The sequence below is a fragment of the Polistes canadensis genome, unplaced genomic scaffold (genome assembly GCF_001313835.1).
Source record: "Polistes canadensis isolate GaletaPanama2010 unplaced genomic scaffold, ASM131383v1 scaffold_3, whole genome shotgun sequence".
NCBI classification, from domain to species: domain Eukaryota; kingdom Metazoa; phylum Arthropoda; class Insecta; order Hymenoptera; family Vespidae; genus Polistes; species Polistes canadensis.
In genome coordinates, this window is record NW_014569550.1 from 1,937,388 (window position 1) to 1,959,732 (window position 22,345).

General features: G+C 36.5%; 1 protein-coding gene and 1 long non-coding RNA gene across 12 annotated transcripts in view; one reads left to right on the plus strand and one right to left on the minus strand.

Annotated features, from left to right (window-relative positions):
• LOC106786379 (Down syndrome cell adhesion molecule-like protein Dscam2) overlaps positions 1-5,413 on the minus strand; it is a 74,186-nt gene extending 68,773 nt beyond the window's left edge. For all 10 annotated transcript variants that reach the window (XM_014747733.1, XM_014747704.1, XM_014747715.1 and 7 more), the window contains exon 1: positions 4,513-5,413. In XM_014747733.1, the coding sequence (XP_014603219.1) occupies positions 4,513-4,540 (28 nt within the window). In that variant the 5' untranslated portion in view covers positions 4,541-5,413. The remainder of the gene's footprint in view (positions 1-4,512) is intronic.
• A 16,264-nt stretch (positions 5,414-21,677) lies between these two features.
• Positions 21,678-22,345, plus strand: part of LOC106786076 — a 52,207-nt gene continuing 51,539 nt past the window's right edge. Inside the window, exons 1-2 of one of the 2 annotated variants that reach the window (XR_001381612.1) lie at positions 21,678-21,749; positions 21,892-21,997. This is a non-coding gene — a long non-coding RNA (uncharacterized LOC106786076). Of the gene's footprint in view, positions 21,750-21,891; positions 22,017-22,345 lie in introns of both variants that reach the window. The other variant, XR_001381613.1, reaches the window with a different exon arrangement.

Here is a 22,345-nt window from a genome sequence, read left to right on the forward strand (position 1 = left end):
AGGAAAACCTAAAAAAGATCGTACTACTCTTTTACGATGCGAGCAACGTGAAACTTAGAAAGCATTCCTTTCCGTTTTCTTATTTCTTTTTTATATTTTTCTATGTTTCTTTCTTTGTCATTGCTCTCGTCGTTTGTAATCGCTCGTCTCTGGACAATTCTATTTGACTATGAGAGAAGAGTTATTAAATTTTACGATATCATAGGAATATGCGATCTCGATTTTCTACAAACATTTTCTATTTTTTTCTCTTTTATTCTTTTTCTCTTCGTGAACGTAACCTTCAGTTGTGACAATGCAAGGAAAATAAGAAAATGATTTTATTACAAAAACAGATAGAATTCATACGAGATTCGAAAACCGCAAAGCGAATTTTCTTCATAACTTTCGTAAATTTGAGAAAAGAATAACGGTATTAACAATCCATCGTAAATTCCATTCAATGTAAGTTTCTATTTATTAAATGCTTGTAGTTTAATTCGTAGATCCTAAGAAAGGTACGAAAACGTAGATGAAATTCTCTCTATGTCTAACACTTGCCATCATTTGTTTCTCTCTTTCATTCACCCTCTTTCACCCCTTTGTTCCGTCTCCGTCGTAGCGTGTTTTGTTACTCGACTGCGATGTATCTAAATCGCTTTTCCACGAGTTTCCGCTCGTGCAGTCGACTATTCATCGTCTTCCTTTGTGTATCGCGTAGTTCCATCTGAAGGCTAGCTCAGTGAAAAGTTACTTTTCTTCGAAACCATTAGACAAGTTTCTCGGGTGTTGCTGAATTTTTCACCTCCCCTTTCAATCTCTCTTAGATCTACAATAGCAAATCCTAAAAATACGATTGAAACTTGGGCAAATCGATAGAACTTTAAAGTTGTGTTGTGTTGTGAAAACGTATCGAAAACATAAACAAGAAAAATTTAGTGAAAAGAGGGTGTTCAAGACCATCGAAGGAAATGGATGTTATATTAGAAATATGCATAAAATCGAAGTTATATATTGTCTCCACGTTTTTATATACATGGATGAATTTCTAGGACACAAGTTCTCTTTTCATCTCCAGTATTTTACATCTTGCGCACTTTGTTTTACATTAGACTAGCTTCACACAGCCCTCGTTTCACAAAGATCGGTTCATCCTTCGACTCGAACTGGCTACGAATCAGTTTCCCACGAGTTTATATTCATAACGAATAAATTATTCTGCGGGTTGATGGTACTGCGAGCCCATCGGGATGGATATATGTATATATTATATAATATGTAATATATGTATATATATATACATATACATATCGTATATATGTAGGCTCGTCACGTCGCCTCGCATTATCCACATAATCGGAGTACGTGCCAACGCGAAAGCTCGCGTTTCTCTCGTTCTATCCTTTTCCCATCCTTCACGACCATCCTCTTTCCTATCTCCTCCCAACCACCACCTTTTTCTCTTCTCTTCTCTTTATCCATTTTTTTTCCTTCTCCTGTCGTTTTGTTTCACCTTTCTGTTCTTCGTTTAACTCTCCGACCGAGCGTATCCTTCGATTCTCCCTCATTCCATTTCCGATCACCGTACCCGAGAAATAAATCTGTTCCACGGGACGATAATTTTCAACATCGTGAAACGAATCCGAGAAGGGGACTTTTATACCTTCGTTAAGATTTCGAAGCACGTATGCTCAAGTTGCTCCGCTTTTTTCGATTATTCTTTTCGACGAGTACTTACATTCGACGAGATTATTGGAACTTTTTCCCTTGAAAAAGACTTTTTATTTTATCGACGATAATTATCGAAAACTGACGACATCGTCTATATCTTATTTATCAAGTTTTAATAATAGTTTTTCAATATACAAATTAGTTCAAAGCACGTAGGGTAAGTTATACTCAAGTTGTTTCGTTTTTCTAGTTTAAATTTTATTACGTTGGACGAATACGTTACAGGATTATTAAATCTTTCCTCGCGAAGAAGAAAACAAGTTTATTTCTTATTTTATTCATGAAATTAATATCATCTTTTCAATATTCTTATATGTCAATAACGCTTATTGTTATTTATAATTTTTCAACATGTCGTTCTAGATTTCGTACGACTACTAAATTCCCTTTTAAATTGTAATAGGGTGAAGAAACTACCACTCCCTTTTGGAATTAGGCGAGCATTGTTTCATATAAGCTATTCAATTTTAAAAGGATGGTATAGCGAGGCGACCTAAAAAACTACGGATATGATGGACGCGTTAAAAGAGCGCGGATAGTTCGTCCACTTGACGCTAATTCTCTTCGTTTCATTTCTCTTCCCCCTCCCCACCCCTCCCCTCCACCCCGTTCTATCCAATCCTTTACAAAAGCACGTCGACCGAAGGTTTACTTAGCCATTAAAATATTCCATTAACGCGCACACCTAACTCGTGGAACTGAGCATGTGCTAGGAGGATAAGAAGAAGTAGAAAGTAGAGTAGAATGAAGATATGGAGGATGAAGCGAAGTTGGTACAAAGGAAACGTCGGGAAAGGAGCCTTATTAAGGATACCTGCTACCTCATGGAGTCGCTTAAATTTCAGAACGTCGTTTCACGAAACACGCCGTCGTAGTCGTTAAGACTAACCCGATGAGATTAAAGGCTTCCGAGATTTGAGAGATGTCGAGTCTGAATTGTCCGCAATTAGTGGTACGAACTGAGTTGAGATATTTTTCTGTCTCTTTCTTTCTTTATCTTCTTTCTTTTATCTCTCTCTCTCTCTCTCTCTCTCTCTTTCTCTCTCTTTTCCCGTCGCCTTCAATTCTCCCCTACCCCCGTTTCAACTGATTTTTTCTGTACTCTCAGACTTGACTAAAGTTTCTTCAAAAAGAATCCGAAGGAGAAAACTCGCTGCTGTAGAAACGTAGCTTTCTTAACTGAAAGCTCGAAGATCTTAAAAAGAAAGCTTCTTAGACGCGTCCTGCGATCGTTATCGGCGTTTTGTATTGTTTTCAAGACCGACCAATCGCCCCTTTTCCAATTGGAAGTCTACAACCACTATGTATATAATTTATCGTCAGCGTAAAGGTGCAACAACAGAATGCTTTCTTCCGACTCCTTTGATACCCTTCTTTATTTTTTATTTTTTTCTCCCTTTTCGTTTTTATTTCTCGTAACGAGCCCTTCCCTACGAAAGCGTTAATTGATCCAACGAAGAAAGGTCGGTACCATAGTCTTTCGTTCTTACGTAGACGGTATTTAAAATATTCATTCTCTTTATCTTTTCTCAAATCTAATGACGCGGTTTATATTCGACTCCGAAAGAAAATAAACGCTTATTTACCCTACCTACCCTACCCCTATTTACATATTTTACGTAGTCGATTTATATATCGAAGCTTTTAAAGTTTTCTTGATCGAACTTGTATTTTTCTTTTATTTGACTTTCAACCATGAAATATTTAACGACGCTAAAAGTCGTTAGGTGTCTCGATAAAATTTATAGATAGATATGCAATTGTGATATATCCTTTTTCTTTTCTCTCTCTCTTTCAAATTCGACAAATATTAGTCGATTATTTTTCACAATAACATTTTGTGAGAATTCGTTGATAGATAAAAATCGAATTTTTGTGTTCTTTAATTTTGTCTTTCGTTAACACGTGTCATATTCGATAGAATACGATAACTCGTTTGTAAAGATATTTATTAGCATTTGTCGAATATCATCTTTCTTAACGATAATTATCAAAAAGTTTTGTAAAAATAATGTCAATCTACTAGGCTGGTTGTCTTTATTTCACAAATTAGATTTTCACGAATATGTTACGCGTGTTCGGTGTTATCTCGTTTCCAGTATGCGCTCGAGCGAAACTTTTAGGAACACTCTCACACGAATTGTGAAACACACAGACGACGTTCTCACTCTCTATCGCGTTTCGCAAGCGCGCAAAGTTGAACTAAAGCTCAAAGCTTTGTTTGTATCTCCCCGTTCCTTTTCGACGTACGTTTAGAAGGTACGTATTTGTTGATTTGTTATATTTAAAATGATATCATATTGGTGTAACTTCATTGTTTGTTTTCATAAATTCGATTAAAAGTTCGCCACTTATTATTATTTTCAAATAGGAAATTTATAATTATTCTACAATATATAAATATATCGCAATTTTAATCGTAGAAATTTAATGAAAGATTTTAGAATATGTGTGACGTTTCGGCGTGCCGTCAAGTTGAAAATAGTTTCGACGTATTCCATTTATCATGCAAACAAAACCGACAAGTAGGAATTCCGAGCGGAAAGTATTTCTCTCCCTCTATCTATCTACCTCTTTCTCGTTCACATAGAATTTCGGTAGGATTGGGTCATTGATTCGGCAGGAATTTGATACGCGCGTGGTATAGGAAACGATCGATGCACGTTGCAAAGCCTCGTTGCATGATCCCGTAATACAAAATGCATACATAGATAGTTAATTTCCGTAAGATTAAAGTAATTTGACGTAGCACATAAACAAAAGTTCGTACGCGATTGAAATGAAATAAAACGTATAACTTACCGGCTAATATTAAGAATCGGGCCAACATCTTTCTATCTTCCTGTTCTTTGACTAGGATTGGTAACTTCGTTATTTTCTTTTTTCCCCTTCTTATTGAAAAGTCTTCTTCAAGTTGATCCCAACGAAATAGGATGTTTCCAATGAAGCTGATCTCTCTCCACTCTATCACGACGACACCAGCGTGATCACCAATGGGACAATCTTGTCTATTTGTCTTATAATTGTTCACTCTCGAAATAATAAATCTTTATTTCGAGAGGAAGAAAAATCGTTGCCGAGAATACGACAACAACGCGTCACGAAATCATTGAATGATCGAGCACGACGAGTTCACGGAATATCCGGCCGCGATGGAACACGCGGGACCAATACGGGATCGCATAGGCGCGATATTATCAAGATTAAACTAAATTCACGAAAACTAAACAATATGTCGTTAAATAAATGAGAAAATATATAAAAATCAAAGTTTTTAACCGAAAAAAAAAAGTAATCTCGTCGAAAATACTCTTCGGTACTTCCCTCCTCCGTATTGTGTGTCCAGTGGAATTAAAATTGCACGCGGAACGTCGGACGCGGTTCTTGCACGGCAACTCGGATATGATAGAAGACAAAATTCACGTTTTACATAGCCGACGATGAAGATACGACGTACGAATGAACGAATGTACGAGCGATCAAGCGCGTGCGAGAAAGAAGATAACGAAAGCGCGGAAAAGGAAAGATTAAATGAGAGAGAAAGAATGAAAGAAAGAAATAAAGAATGAGAGAAAGAGAGAAAGAGAGAAAGAGAGAGGTAAAGGAGAGTGGATTCTCACGGTGTGCGAGAGAAAACACGGCACGTCCACCCTCGCGAAAGTCTTTGGCCTCCGGCACCGCCGGCCACGACTGATCCGCGCCGGGAAAGCCCCGCGAGTGTTAGGGGCGCATGCGTGCAACCCTCTCCCCTCTCCAACGCTCGGTATCCTTCTTCAACCCCTCTGTGAACACCCTCTACCCTCTTCCACTATACCTGTTTCTCTCTATCTTGGTACGTATACCCAACAGAGCGTCACCTTCTCTCATTTGGAGAGGGGCTCTAGCGAAGAAGGGGTGAGTGCAGAGAGAAGAGAAGAGAAGAGAAGAATGAAAGGGAGGACGTGCGCGGTCGTTGCACGCACCCTCAACCCTCTCTCTCTCTCTCTTTTCCTCTTTTCATTTCTTTTTTTTCTCTTTTTCTGCATCTCTCTCTCTCTCTCTCTCTCTCTCTTTTTCTTTTCCTCTCGGAGTTAGAGGAACCCTTCGGCTGACTTTCCGAGATGGATGCGTGCCTCTCGTAAGCGCGCATCGCGTGCGCGCCCGCCAAATCGTTTCGCGAATATGTGTGCTCCCTTCCTATCCTACTAGTTCCTCTCCCTCTTTTCTATTCCCTTTCGCGTTCATTTTCGGGAGAAAACTTTTCGTCGATCCTACACGGCCTCGTCGAGCTACCGATGTTTTTTTCTCTACTTTTTTTCCTTCTTTCTTTCTTTCTTTCTTTTAGGTTTTGTGTTGTTTTTTCTTTTTAGTTAAAAAAAGAACGGTATAGGCAAGGATAGTGTAACTAAGAGAGAAAGAGAGTGAGAGAGAGAGAGAGGGAGGGAAGGGAAGGGTAGGTCGTTCCGGGCGCGTTGAACCGCCCGTACTTTTTTAGGGTGGGTCAGGGAACTTGCGAAGGATCGAGCATGTACTCGGCAAAAGAGGTGGAAAGGTCGCGATCGTTCATCGGCTAACATACTACCTAGCTCCTCTCTGACTATTTCGTTTGTCTTTCGAGTAGTATTTCGTGTACGTTCGTACATTTGAGCTCTCCTCACGTTGCGTCTTTCCTTTAACCTTTCTCTTTCGGTCTCCCTTTCAAAGACTTTGCAACGTTAAATACGGTTTATCTTATTTCTAAATGAAATCCGTGCTTATAATAATATACCTAATATTTGCTGGTATGTACATATGAAAATATTTATCTGTCATAATCTTTACATAAAGAAAATATCTATGACAGTATATATATTATCAACAGGATGCAGTAAAATATCGTATTTTAGGAATACGAAGTCTGTATCTCTATATTTATTTATATCTCTATTCTAGCTCCTCGTTCTGGTCTAACTTGTATACCTAGTATGTAAAGCGTTGGATCGATATACCGGAATTAACGAAAACGATTTTAATCCTATCGACGTAACTTCTCTTGGAGAAATATTAACAAATTACCGCGTCGAGTTTCGTGCGATTTATTAATTAGTCGCAATCGACCTCTTTACCATTTCCGTTCACGGTGGTTGGTCCACTGTTGTCCCACCTATGATTTCTCTTCCTTCTTCCTTTTTCCTTCAACATTCTTTTTCTCTCTCTCTCTTGTACGTTTTTGCATAAGGGATTGTCTTTAGAGTAAGGGGGGTTGGTAAAATCCTGGCTCAGGTGCTAGCAAGAGGGAACAAATGAGAATATGTGTGTATATATAGCTTTAGAAAGTAAGTTCAAACAATACTTCATGCATGTCGTTTGATATCCACTCACGTGAGAGATTTTCAGTCATCGTGGAAGTTTCCCTTCAACATTTCTCGCAATTCCTTGTACTTTCTAGATAGTCGAATCAGGCTTGATGTTTTTATTATGACCTCAGGGGGATTTCTAGTAGCTTTTAACTGGGAAAAGATATATGATCGGAGGAGAATAATCTGAATAGAAAGTTTGTTGCTCGTAAGCGATAGCAAGTCACGCGAATGTATCATGAAATATATCAAGCTCCAGTTAGATTTGTCACGATTGTCTTCCAGCATATATTATATATAAGAATATATCGTATATGTATCTAGCGTAACTTGTAGAAACAATTAATTGTTAGCGAACGTTAATTCCCCTCAGTTAGAATCAATAATCGATTTTTGAATCTATCGAAAGTTCGATCATGCCTTATGTCTCAACAATATTGATAAATAAAGTTGAACATTTTGTACACGATGGGATGTCTGCCAAAGAGAAAGAGATAGAAAGGGAGAGAGAGAGAGAGAGAGAGAGAGAGAGAGAAAGAGAAAAGTTTTGACGTTAAACGACTGGGGAGTTTGGAAGCGAACTCAAACTATGGAAGGAGAGAGCTGTGGGGATGAAAAAAAGGAAGAAGAGAAAGAGGAGGGGAGGAAAGAGAAAAGAGAACGGACAGAATTTGCGTCGAGGTAGAACCTGACGTGCCTGGAGACGCGCGCACGAAAACGAAACGGTTCTTTGGTACGAGCGAGATGGGACTATTTTAAGGGGTAACATAGACTATGGTGGGAGGTAAAAATGGAAGGTGGAAAGCGAGATAGATACCGAGAGAGAGAGAGAGAGAAAAAGTCAGAATTATAGACAGTGCATCCCTGGCAGAGAGATGCAACGACTGCGTCCGAGCACGTCGTTAAAATCCGACCCGGGGCTACGGATTCCGAGTCGTCTACTGGTAGCAACCCCTCTTCGGCGTCCTCGACACTCTCGGCACCCTCCAGCGGCGGTCTATCGTACGGTACTCGTTCGACTATTGTTTCGTCAAGTGCGACGTAAAAGACTCGAAGATCCCCCCATTGTACCGGCTATTAAGGCTGTTGTCTTGGTCGTCGTTTCTCTCTCTCTCTCTCTCTCTCTCTCTCTCTCTCTTGTTCTTCTTCTTCTTCTACATTGGTTACTTCTACCTCTCTTTCTTTTTCTGTTTTATTCTATTTCATTCCCGAGAGAATCGTTCTTCCAGCATAGTCGCAAAAAAGGGGTAAGAGCAGTTTGTGCAAATTCAAATTTGTCCCTAGGTCACGTTACCCTGAAGAAGCGAATTAAGGGTCGAACGAGGAAGCAGCACTTAATTTCAACGAGTTGGAAAACACTATAGATATTCTAGAATATTCTTTTAAGTCTCCATGGACCTACTCATTTTTTATGTATACCAAGTATAGGCCAGTCGGGTTTTAAAGTTGGATTTGAAATGCATATTCGTTTGGCCGGTTTATCGTTTCTTCCTCTTCCACATGCGTCCTCGTCCTCGTCATTGTCATTGTCATTGTCGTCGTTTTGAAAAGCCCGACTTCACGGCGATAGATTCGTTCTCGTATATACGGCACAAATAACAAGTCCTTTGTTTTAGAAATTGTTCCCCACCACCAGTACAGCAGTACTACCCGTTGCGAATCGGTCCCCATTTCTCTCGTGTCTCGTCGAAGCTTCAACCTTCTCTTCTCTTTTTTTTTTTTATTTTTATTTTAATTTTTATTTCGTTTTTATCCCTCTGTCTCACTCTTTGTCTACTTCTCTCTATATCCCTTGCCCATCTCCCCAACTTCTCATCCTCCTACCCTTCTCTAATTTTTCGCCGTAATACGTTGACGTAAATCAAGCTCAACGACGTAACGATAGTTCCTCCCTTACTCTCTTTTGTTGTTGCTCGAGCGTACAGAATAGCCGTAAACAACAAGGTCATTCACCTTTTATAGAAACCACTCTTCTTCTATTCGATGTCTATAAATGCGCTTATTTCGATCTATCTCTTTCTTTATTTGTCTGTTTCTCCCATTAAAAAGTTCAAAAATGTTGTTCAACATTGGAATGACACTAATCGTTTGTACGTTTCATGTTCCACCATCTATAATTAAGTTTGGCATCCTTTGGTAGAAGATCCGCGCGTTCATGGCATTTCTCGATAAGTTCCGTGGAAACAGAATTGCGCGAGATAGAGAGAGAGAGAAATGGGATTAGAGGGCGAGAAAGGTAGAAGAGAGATAGAGAGTAAAGCCCGTAGCAAATTGGTTGGGTAATCGATGCCGGTCTTGGAATTCCATCTTGAGATCAGACGTGCACTGTTTAATTAGAATAGGTACGCTACCTCGGTACGTGAAAATCAGTATACTTTATAACCGATAGCTATTTTAATTGTCATACTCGACTTTGATAGATTTACATGATAATTGTTGACGTTTTGCATTTAATATCGAATCTTCGATGTTAATACTACTTTTTTTTCCGATCAATCAAAACATAATACAATTTGTGTTTATTATCATCCGTCGTTGGATAAATTGCTAATTAATAAATTGGTATAATATATATCTATCAATTTAGATAATGATTTTCTATGATCACAATCGATTAATCGTCATATACAAATATCCTACTGCAAATATAGTCAAGCTGGTTAACGTGGTTTTCGTATAACGAAATCACCGATAAACTTGTATATATTGTGCAATAGCTAGAGGGGGGTTAGCGGAGAATTGTATTTCACTGTGAGAATCATGGTACTGAAAGAGAAAGAGGAAGAGAAAAAGAGAGAGAGAGAGAGAGAGAGAGAGAGAGTGCACACGTATTCGAAACTTCAATAACAGATCATAAAACATTGAGCCTGTAGTATCGCGTATAAAATTGTTTCGATAAAAAATAAAAAAAATAAAAAAAGATAAAACATATTAATTAATTATCATCGATTTGTTTAACTATTATTAATTTAATTATCAGAAAGAAGGTTTCAATGTCGAGAAAAAATTTATGCTCGGATAAATAAGGAAAACAGAGTATGAGAAAAGATTTAGAAATTAAGATATAATATTCAAATAATATGTAGAAAGAGAGAGAGAGAGAGTTGACTTAGGTCTAATACTTTTATACGCAGAATAATAAAATGGATCGATTGGTTAAAACAAAATTAGGTTGTGTTTCAAAAATTCAGTGTAATTACACTGCATCGGTGCATTCACATAAAAAATAAGATGATAGCAGGTTGAAACATATAATGCCATATGACTTTTTTTCCTTTATCATTTTATTCTATTTTTACTTCAAATAACCGCAGTAACCCATTCTAGTTTCCAAAATCACTATATATAATATATAAATTATAATTTTTAAACAGATACACAGAGAATAAAATATTGTTAAATTATTTTAAATGTATTTAACTACGTTCTCTGATTTGATTTCAAGCGTAAATAACCTTTTGGTTATTCTACACACTTTGTTATAGGTTGTAGGTGAAATCAGTCAGACGTTAACGGCTGCTAATCGAATTGTCGATGACTCCAGAAACATTATTTCGATTGTATAGACCGATGGTCGCGGATGTAGAATTGGAAAAAAATGTTACGTGTAGTAGTAGTAGTAGTAGTAGTAGGAGTAATTCGGATAATAGATTAACGCGTCGTTTAAAGATCGACACGAAAAGGAGTGGCTAGGATAAACGAAGGGAAACTTGAGCAATATCGAAAACCGATTCGGAACTTGCCAATGATAAAAGAGGGGCATGACGAAGGTGACGAGTAGTATTAGTATTAGTAAAAGGAAAATCGGTAGACCGTTTGTTCTGTGATTTGATGGAATTGAATACTTAACGAGATAAAGACGACAAAATTCGGTAGGTATGTAGTAGAAGGATTAAATTCGTTTTAAAATTGAAAGCACTTCGCATACCGTTGCTCGTAGACGACGACGACGACGACGACGACGACGACGACGACGATGACGATGTGGACGAAATCGACCACGACGACGTGGAGATAGTAGTGGTGATGATGTTCCTAAGAAAAAGATGAGAAAGAGAAAGTGCGACTCTTTCTTCAGGAAGCGACAGATGCAAGAGCAAGATAGACCACGATTCCTTAGTGTGGGGGCAAAACGACTACGTGAAGAGTCATAATTAAATTCAGATTTCACGAGAAAAGATGAGAAAAAAAAGAAAAGAAATAAAGAAAGAAAGAGAAGCTTCACGGCGAAGAGAAAGAACCTGAAAGATGAGAGAAAAGAGCTGGGGTTGGGTGGGTGGCTCTTTGGAGAAAAGAAGGAAAGACGAGTAGAGATGGGCCGACAGAGAGAGAGAAAAAAATAGACGTTGTACGTAAAGGAGGAAGAAGAGAAAAAGGTTGGATCTTACGATTTCTGAGATATACGAAAGTCTTAGAGAAGTATGCGTCGTAGTAGTCCTTCTCCTTCTCCTCCTCCTCCTTCTGGGCTTCATCCTCGTCTTCATCTTCGTCCTCGTCTTCGTCCTCGTCGTCGTTGTCGACGTTGCCGTAATTGAATTAAAATTTGAATCGTCAGAGGAATGAGTGCCTTAAATGGCAAGTGGATGAAGACGAAGAAGCAAGAGGGAAAAGGGTGGAGTCGGTATTCAAGGATCTATTCCCTCTTAGTAGCCTTTCCTCGATTTTTCCATTCGCCGTTATGCGAAAGTACACAAAGAAAAAGAGAGAGAAAGAGAGACAAAACGAGTTTCTTTTCGCACCAAAGAAAAGAATATTTCAACAGACTACTCTGTTCGTAAAAGATAGCAACCTGTTCGTATCATTCTATATACAGCACCAACTACGTAATCTATAGAAACGTTTTCAACGTTTCTGCGATGTGCATCGAATTGGGTATTCGCTGTTTAAATTCGGTCAGGATTTTAAATCACGATTGGTCGGTGAAAAAAATTTGTCGCTTTTTATTCTCAATTTTGTGCAGAAATTTTCACTCGGCCAAAGAAAATATATATAGATATAGATATATTATATAATATATCTTCTATTTGAATGAATTTTCGGATACCGACGAACTCAAAGTTTTTCTTTTAAGTTGAGGAAAAAATTTGCAAAGGTAGTTAGTTTGGAAGGTAGTTATTTTTTTAACTTCTCGTCCTTGGAAATCGAACGAGACATTTTCCCTTTCTCTTGTCTTCTCGTTTTTTATTTCATCCAAGTTCGACTCTCTCATCGAAACGAGCCAACGCAAATGCCACTCTGACGTCCACTTTGACACGTTTCTCCATCACCCTTAAAAGTACCCATCACCTAGAGCTTCTCGAAGACTCGATATCGTTGATCTCACGTTTAGTGGAACTTACTTATATTAGCTGAGTGACAAATAGGATAAGCATCGTTAGCCGATTATTATTTGTTCATATGTGCGCGCTCACGCGAGAATCGTTTGCGTGGGTGTGTATGTTCATAGACATATTGATTATTATCTCATCACGAAACGAATATTATCTCATAACGGAAGTCTTGGAAGAGTAATAAAGATAATAAAATATTTACTATATACCTTCATTGTTATTCTATTTTTCACCGTAATGAAAAAGAAGCACCAAAATGTTCAAGTTTTCGCGAGGTAAATAACAATGAACTTTCAGAGATAATCGCACGAGCACGATCCAGCATGGTTGTGTCGGAAAGAAAGGAAATAGTGGAAGAAACAAAGAGAAAAGTTTTTCGTTTGTTTGACGGAAAGTTACTCGGTACTAAGTCGTAAGTTTTTCCTTTTCCACTTTAAGCTTATCTTTTCCTTAAAATAAAGTTTGCTCGTGTTGTACCGTACCCGATGGGATTCACTTTGGATAATTGGTAATGTAAATATCAAAGAAACGTGTTAGCGGTTTGGATCGGACTATTTAGGCATAAAATATAAGTTTTAATATTATATTTTCTTTCATTTTTAATAAATAATTCGAAGATTACGCTTATTCAACGCGTGAACGCAAACGTCTGATTAAACGACGAACGAGAAAGGTTTACTTTTACAGAAGCATGGTGCGGTAAATTGGTTTTCAGGCGATCAAAGCTGACATAATCGTCGAACGATGTCACTTTGAACGTGTCAGTTGCCATATACTGGGCGTTAAACCGACGTTGAAAATTAATTAGTTTCATTACCGTCGTGGTTGCGCAAGGGCAGATAACTGCTATCATCAGTTAAGAGGTTATCTCGCGATTTATCGAACAATCGAATCAAGATCCTTTTATTTAATTAAATCTTACGAAGAGGATATATATATTTAGAAAATAATATTTTCTTCTAAATTTTCTATTCAATGATATACTATATTTCCTATTTTATTTCAGCCAGGTCATTAAGCCACGAGCTTGTAAAAAGAAGAAGATCCGTGAAACTTTCAATCTTGCGAACAATCTCCGTTTCTCCTTTTATTCCGTCGCCTATACTTTTCTATTTTCCTCTCTTCCTTTATCTCTATCTTTGTTTCTTCTTGTCTTCTCTCTCTCTCTCTCTCTCTCTCTCTCTCTCTCTTTAATTTTTACATTTTTCTCTCTTGGCTTACAACGTTTCCTTTCTTGTGAAAAAAACCGACGCGATAAAGTTGCTTCTACGGTCCGTAGGAACTTGAAGAGATTTACGATGTTTTTGGATAATTAAAATATATTTTTATTTATATTTATATTCTCGTTATTTCTCTTTTCATATTTTTTTTCTCTCTCTCTCTCTTTCTCTCTCTCTTTCTCGTGATATTTCGTGTAACAGAATATTGTTCTAATAAGATTATTAAAAGGAAGATGAAAATATGACGAAGTAAATATGGAAAGACATTTTCGAAAGTACTATTACGAATGTTGCTAAGGTCGAAGTCGTTTTTACCTCAGAGTTTTCACTGAGCGAGACATCCCTAATCCGCAATTTCAATCTTCCTCTCCCTCGCGAGCTAAAGAAATGTACGACAAATGTTAGAGAGAGAGAGAGAGAGAGAGAGTGAGAGAGTGAGATTGAAAGATAGAGAGAAGACGATAGATGGAAGAGAACAGGTGTAGGAGGGGTAGGTTTTATAGAAACGAGAGATGCAAGCCGTGAATCAACGGACGATTCACAGCGGGACTCATTCCGTCCTCTTTTTATTCCTGAGACTTGTGGATTGATGGTATCACTAGCAGATGGAAATGCGTGTAATTTTTATAACGCCGACGCTCCACGATCATTCTCTTTGCGATTTTCTAAAGAACAGTCCGTCTCGGTAACAGTTCCAACGTGAACACAACCAACGAGATATCAGCAACGACGCGCCATGAATTTTTATATACAATCAAGGGAGCAATGCCGAGAATGATCCTGAATCTCTCTTTGTCTATTTTTAACTCTCTCTCTCTCTCTCTCTCTCTCTCTCTTTTTTTCTTTCTTTCTCTCTCTTTCCTTCTATTATATTTCTATTTTTCTCTTATTTCAAACAGTTAAACTTTTCTATATGCATTCTAAAGATAACGAGATTTTATACATCAATATTCATTTATAAGTAAATCAATAAGTTCTTAAAAAATTTTCACGAATCTTGTGTAAACGTCACTAGTTTTAGCTATATTAAAAGGAAGATTTTTTTTTCTTTATATTTCTAATTCATTAGATATTCTTACATGCAGAGCGAGATTAATATTCACGTCAGACCGGTCTACGTGAATATATTACCAAGTAGTATATTTGTAGGGTATTTTGTAAATTTGGAAATATCCTCGAAAGAACTATTATATTTATATTTGTGTGGATATTTTATATATTATATATAATTCTAAATATTTTTATATATTTTTTAGAATATAGATGAAAAATGAATTATTATGATATAAGATAGGTAGATGATTTTTTTCAAAGTAATCGTATTAGATACGTTTTATCGATTATAATGTATTGATCGTATAGTTTTCTTTCTCATTCTTTTTCTATTTCTCAGAGTAATTCCTCTTCTCTTTTTCCCTGTCGGTCAATACGACAAATCCGATTGCAATAAAACATCTACATGCACACTCTGCTTTCAATTTTTTTATCTTTTATTTTTTTGGACATTTTTCCCCACCTATTGTTCCTTCTTTCTCTCTTCCACTCTCTTTCTCGTACATCCATACACGCTCACAGTCTTTTTTTCGAAAACGGTTCCGTGCATGTGAAAGCGCGCGAGTGCACCGAGCCCCGCGTATAGATCTAGGCGGGCTCGGCAACGAATAATAAATTATCACCAGCAGTAGCATGCGTGCACATGAATTTTCCGGGCTCGCTGCGTTTCCTCGTCGACCAATGTCATGCGGCCGATTCTCGCGCACAGGACGCGTGAAAAAAAATTCCCGGATTCTGGACGTGTTTCTATCGACTGTTAGCTCGTATCCTCTTCCACCCCTTTTTCTCGCATTCCTCCCACGCAATCCTCACCCTCTCCTCTGTCCCTCTCCCACAATCCCCGCTGACCCTCCTATCACCCTTTTCGCGCTCTTTCGGTTATACGACGAATATGAATGCGTCGAATTTTTATTTTATTTCTACGAATACCAGGACTTTTTTCCTATGGCTCCAGGTGAAACAGAATATTTCGTTCTGTAAAATTCGTTTTATACCGATGAAAATTATTTTCCACAAATCTTTCTTCTCGTTTTATCATCGATCGACCGTATTCGCGATTCAAGCGGACCATTCCTAAGAATTCGATCGGATTCGGCTCCTTCCTATAGTTGATATTCGTGTGTTGTTTGTTCTGTAAAATAAACAAGTCGGGATATACGATTGCAACCTAGTTATACTTCCTACCAAAATGAAAAATATCTCCCTTTTTTTTAAACCTACAATATTGGGTTACTGTGGTTTTATATATTTAACTTTGTGATGTGTACCGTTGTCTGTTTGTTTTTAACAAATATTAAACGATATCGCGGAACGTTGGTTGACTTATTTTTTTATTACCATATGAGATTAAGAGAAATTATGATCGAAATTTAAATTGTATAACGTGAGATCAGATCATTTGAAAAGTATTGAATAAATAAATAAGTTATATTATAATATGTCTCAATTATTAATCGACAATTTGATTCCTCCAATTCCTAATATCTCTATAAACAACACGTCCTAGTATACTTCAAAAGAGCTCACGACATTCGAATGTGAATTTATAAAATGTGTCGATTCCGTGCTGGAATTCGATAGAACATACAATGGGTACGTACGTACGCTCGTCGTTTAAACCGACGAGCCGATGCACTTCCGGCGGAAACGTTTTTATCGGCCTATTCATGCGTGGATTCTCGATGGTCAGGGTATTTAATAAAATACGAGTACTGACAGTAGCGATGGGTCATTAAACCTTGGGTCGACCTTACGAAGGGTCAGTGCTATTAAGCATCGAGGACTACGGCTTCTCATCGGCAATTCGGCGCAGCGTGTGCCTAATTGGTCAGATTTGTAATCGGCTGCGGAGAGCGTCAGGTCGATTCTGCTTTGGCACAGCGTGCACAGAGCTTCGGTGAAGTGTGGAGAAGAGACGAGAGGAGTGAAGAGGGTTGTGAACTGTGCGAGGGGGATGGGTTGGGAGGAGATCGCGTGGCCAGGACACAGCTGAGTGGGGAGAAAATACATTGAGGATGAGCGGGAGAATCGGTGAATGAACGAGAAGACTCGGAATATAGAGGGACGAGGAGTACGGGTAGTGTAAGTGTGTGCGTGCAGGAACGCGCGCGCGCCCCAACAATTACCACTATACCGCTCGCTCGAACTGGTCATCGATATGGTGTGGAGAAGGAGGAGAAGGAGGGGTGGGGGATGGGGGGTAGCTTTTACGCGGGACACAGATGTGTTTGAAACATCGTACCTTTACCTACCCCTCTGCGATAGCCTAAATTTAAATCCTCGCTTCGCTTCGCTTCGATTCCTGCCGACTATCCCCTAGAGAGGGGAAAAGGGTTATATCTATCGCATATATCGACGCGTATTTTGTAATCCGCGCTAATTTAATTGCTCGTCGTCATCGATGGTCATTAAATCGAATCGTAACGATTCAAATGTATAGGTAGCTCTTTTTTTCTGTTGTCGTAAATGTTAGAGACACATCCTGGAATGGTTACTTTTCGTTTGGTAAATTCAAAAATGTCGATACACAAGTAACCGGTCAATCTATGGAATATTATTTTGTTTGCACAATTGTCACAGAAAGAGAGAGGTGTGGTGGCGGGGGGTTGGTAGGGGGAAGAGAGAAAGAAAGAAAGAAGTTTGATAAGTTGATAGCAAATGATATTTAAGCTATGTCATTTTAATGACATTTTAATTTGGAGGCAGGAGAGAAAGTAATTATTTAAACGGCAGGAGTAACAGTTCTGTTAATTGACTATTACTCGTAATTCCGTCATCGTGTGGCAAATTTATGTGGCAATTGACGGGCCGCTTGTTTGCGCTCGAAGAGGCTTCGTGTGAAATCCGACTGGTCATCGAGTTGTATAATAGTACGACTAGCTCGTTAGTCTAAACAGAGCTCAGTGCGAACCACGAAACGGCCGGTGAGTTGCACCGTGAACCGATGGATGGAACATCGTCGACCGACCGACCGACCGACCGACCGAACGAGCAATCCTGTTGCTGATTTATAACTTTTAACGCGAAATGTTTATATTTATTTTCATGTGGACGACGTATTATTGATGTTCTACGACACTGTGTACATTTCCGTAACGTATTTCGCGTTTTATCAATTAAAAAATGCACCGATCGTTTCAGATATTAGAAAGAAAAAAGAATGCTGAGTTAATGATCGTATCGAATATTTTTCGTATATAAACAGAAGGTGTGTCGTAATATCGAAGGGATAGCGCATTATAATCTTTAATTGGTACGTTCATGGATATCAGACTAATTGTTCTTCATTAATTGGAGGCAACATTCGACTAGCACAATATTTAATGAAAAGAGCGTAATCTCGATAGAAGATCGAGAGAAAATGAACATAAAAAAAGAAAATAAGGGGAATGAGTGAGTTGAGAGAGAGAGAGAGAGTGAGAGAGAGAGAGAGTGGGAGGGAAGAGGGAGAGAAAATATCAGAGGCTCCATTCTTGCGAGTAATTCGCAATCCAAGCTGAAGATGGACGTTTCGTAATTATTCAAAGCAGAGCTCTCTGAAGGACCCAATTAGCGTCGGGCGCTTTTCGAAGCTTCCGTCGAGAGTTTGGGATTGGTTTTACAATCTGCTTGCATTAAAAAAGTATAGGAAACATGGCGTAAGCGCAAAAGTGATTCATAACGTCGGATAGTTCTTATATTTTTTTTTTGCGCGATTATAATCTCCAGCTTTATAACGTTAATGATTCTAAATACATCGTATCTCGTCCGTAGCATCCTTTGATTTATAAAGTTAATGGTGGTAGTAAAAGTAACAGTAGTAACAGTGTTAGTAGAAATTTCCAACAAAATAACATCGTCGAATGGAAATGACTAGATGCGCTACGAGATACTGGGGAATGTTTTTTATTTTTCACGATGTATAGTTGTAAAATAAAAACGTAATATATTCATAGGATATACGAAGGAGAAATAATCGAAAAAATGTATTGTGATATCATTCAGCGTATCGCGATTGCGATTAATGTTATGATGAAGACGATGCAGTCATTTACAACAGCTGTGGTACGTGTAATTACCAAGCCATTACTTAAAGTATTACGAGTTATAACTTGAAGGTTTTGGTTAAGCGTTAATTCTCGCTATACTTCAGCCGTTTAAAAATAAGTTTTTATTCATGAATAATAAGAAAGTTAAATGAGTTTGCTTGTACATTATGTCGAGATTATATAAGCAGTGTTTTACGATGGTGAAAATATTTTTTCACGCTCTATCGATGAAGCTATATGTGCAATACAAGTGAACATGTATGTGAATATAATATATATGTATGAATATGCAATGTAGACATTTGCGTAAACGTATTTCGTTATAGATCGTTGTTGCAATGACCTCATCTCGATGAAGTTAATGGAAAAAATAACTATTTCAAGACCAATAACTTTTTATAAACGAGAAAAGAAGACGCAAAATGTCACGATTGTTAATTCGCAACGTGCTCGGTTCCGAATGTAGCTTTGAGTGTTTATAACGTTTCTGATATGATTGATGAAACAAAGCGTGAGCACGTAGAGAGGCATATTTCGATAAAAAAAAAAGGAGCAACGCGATCGTTACGATCGGCATTACTCGCAGATAAATGAACGAAGCACTATCACGCTGCATGGCACAATCCGACATTGATTTGTAAATCAATTCCCTCCTCCGATCTCTTCGAAATCCACCGTTGAACTGAGTCATTGTCCTCTATGAAATTTCTTTTATTAAATTTTATTTATATGACTGTTTATATGTATGACTATTTATATGACACTTATATGAAATTCAATAAATTAAAAGTTAATTTCAATAATTCATATTTTCCATTAGTATATTATTTATACATTGTCTTAATATATTGTTTGTATAATTGCTTAGAGAAATGTACTTTCTTTTTTCATTTATATATACGTGTACATTACGTATATATTAACAATTATTTTAATGCACTAATGCATCTTTCTTATGTTATAGATAAATTTTACCCTGGAAGTCATCACTGCGCAGGAGCATTAAAATAATTACATAAAAATTAAAAGAATACCAAAAGGAGACCGTTATAATCTTAAATTTTATTGATTAGGTGGATTATTGATTTTATACACATGCGCAACGTTAGGAAAGTCATATAAACAACTTTCAATAAAAGTATTTTCATAGTAGAGAAAGTGCCAGTCTCAAGGTGCATTTCGAGGAAGACGGATCACAGAACATATACTTCCAGCTTTTTAACAACAATATACATTTTTATTGATTATTTAACTATTATTTTAATTCTGTAATACACTCTTTTTATATTTCAGTGTGTTTTAACATACATGTACTGATTTGAATATTACAGTCTTTTTTACGTACTTCTAATATTAAATAATTTTGATTTGATATTCTTTTCGATGTAATTTTACCCCTCCACAGTCACCACTATGCAGGAACTTTACAAAAAATGTACATTAGTTTAAACTATTACATAAAAATGTAAACATGGTAAAATAAGAGTGTTGGAATCTTAAATTTTATCAATTAGATGAATTATTCCCTTTACACACATGCGCAACGTTCAAAAATTCATATAAACAACATTGAATAAAAGTAATTTGATAGAGGACAACGTCTCATTTCAACGGTGAATTTCGAAGGGGACGGTACATACATCATATATTCCTAGCTTTTAAACAACAATAGATATTTCTATCGATTAATTAACAATTATTTTAATATACTAATGCACACTTTTTATATTTCAGATTGTTTAAACATATGTATACTTGAATAAACATTACATACTTATTACCATACTTTGAATATAAAATAATTTTAATGTGATATTTTTCTGGATAAAAATTTTATTACCCTAAGTCATCAAACTGTACAGGGACGTTAAAACAAATGTATATTACTTTAAACAATTACATAAAAATTGAAAGAATGTTTAAATCAGAACGTTGCGATGTGATAAAGTTTTTAGTTTATATTGTCTCTATTTTACTCGTTATTTTTTAAATATTAACAAGGAACGTATACACCTAATAAAAAAATAAATTGGATAGTAATAATTATTAATTGAATATATATATATATAATAATAATAATTATAAATTAAATAATTATATATATAAATAATAAATAAATAATAAAATAATTATATATATAAATAATAAATAAATTATGTGTGTTTTTCTATGCGGTGTGATAAGGTTTATAGTGCATATTGTCTCTATTCTTTTCGTTATTTTTTAAATATTAACAAGAAACGTGTACATCTAATTGAAAAATAGAATAAATTTTTAATTTATTTAATAAATAAATTATCATATCAAGCTTGACTAGCGTAGTCATGAAGAAAGCCGAGTTACGTACATGTGACGGGCCAAGCTTGTGTGCGTGAAATACATTTCTAAATGATTATTGAGAATTTCTAATTGGTCACTTCACGTGACCAATAATAAATATCAGCTACTCAATCGGAAGAATTTTCAATCAAAAGAAATATCAGCCAATCAGGGCTCTTTGCTGGTATTCCTTCTTTCTTTTCGCGGCGGCGGTGCTGGAGATCGCACGAAAGTTTGTTCTTCCTGTTAAATTCAACTAAGTAAAAGATATTTTCTAACGTACAGCCTTCTATTATATATCAAACGATAGCTACAAGTAAGATTTTCATACGTGAGTGTTTTCAAAACGAAATATTTAAAAGTTCGAAAGATATCTGTAAGAATATAATCATCGGCATATGTCAGTTTCGCGCCAAATCTAACCAATGTTACTTAATCATATTATTTTCTAATTTCGAGCCTTTTTTCACGATATCTATACTTATTACCATCTCTAATGATGCTATAATTAATTATTTTTCATAATTATGTCTTCAAAAATCGTATTTCATATTAAATTCAATTTTTATAACCTATAAACACATACAGGCATATATACATAAGTATAGGTAGCTCGTACATATACACTCATATATTGGATTTTCTTTATATTGTACTAATGTAATTTTATTTTTTATTTCTCTTAGATTTTTAAGCATTGAAGAGTCTAGAACGAATACATATACTCAGAAAAAACAATTGTGTTTACTCTTTTTTATCTGCATATTCATCGAGGTAAGCGTTATTCTTTTTTTAACCTATATAGAAATGTATAGAAAGAATGAGAACGAGAGTGAGTGAGAGAGAGAGAGAGAGAGAATAAAAAAACAAAACATTCAACCTACAGGCAATTATGAATTGGTGTGTATATTTCCAGGAATTTCTCGAGGTGAAGAAAGACAACCGAAACAAAACGTAAATAGCCGAACGTTGGGCTAAGGATAAGCAGTGACGTATCTCATTCCCCTTCCGTCCTCCAACGAGTTAAGATCTAACGCGAACGTATATTAAACTATTGATTATTTTTATTTCTAACCTCATCATTATTGAATTAATCGTTTAAAATGTTTATTATAGGATTGGATAGTATAACAATTGATACACTTGTTAGGTTATTCTTTATTGAGTTTACTACTACAGTTGTCTTCTTTAGACAACTTTAAAGATTTGTATTAACAATTTGTATTAACATTACATCCTTTGTATGTAATTTCATACAAGTAGGGAGATTAAAGCAATTAATATTGCTTGAATTTATATTGATTCTTTATGATAGAATATTTTTTAAAGTGTGTGAAATGCCTTCAGGAATGATTAACAGGGAATATTGT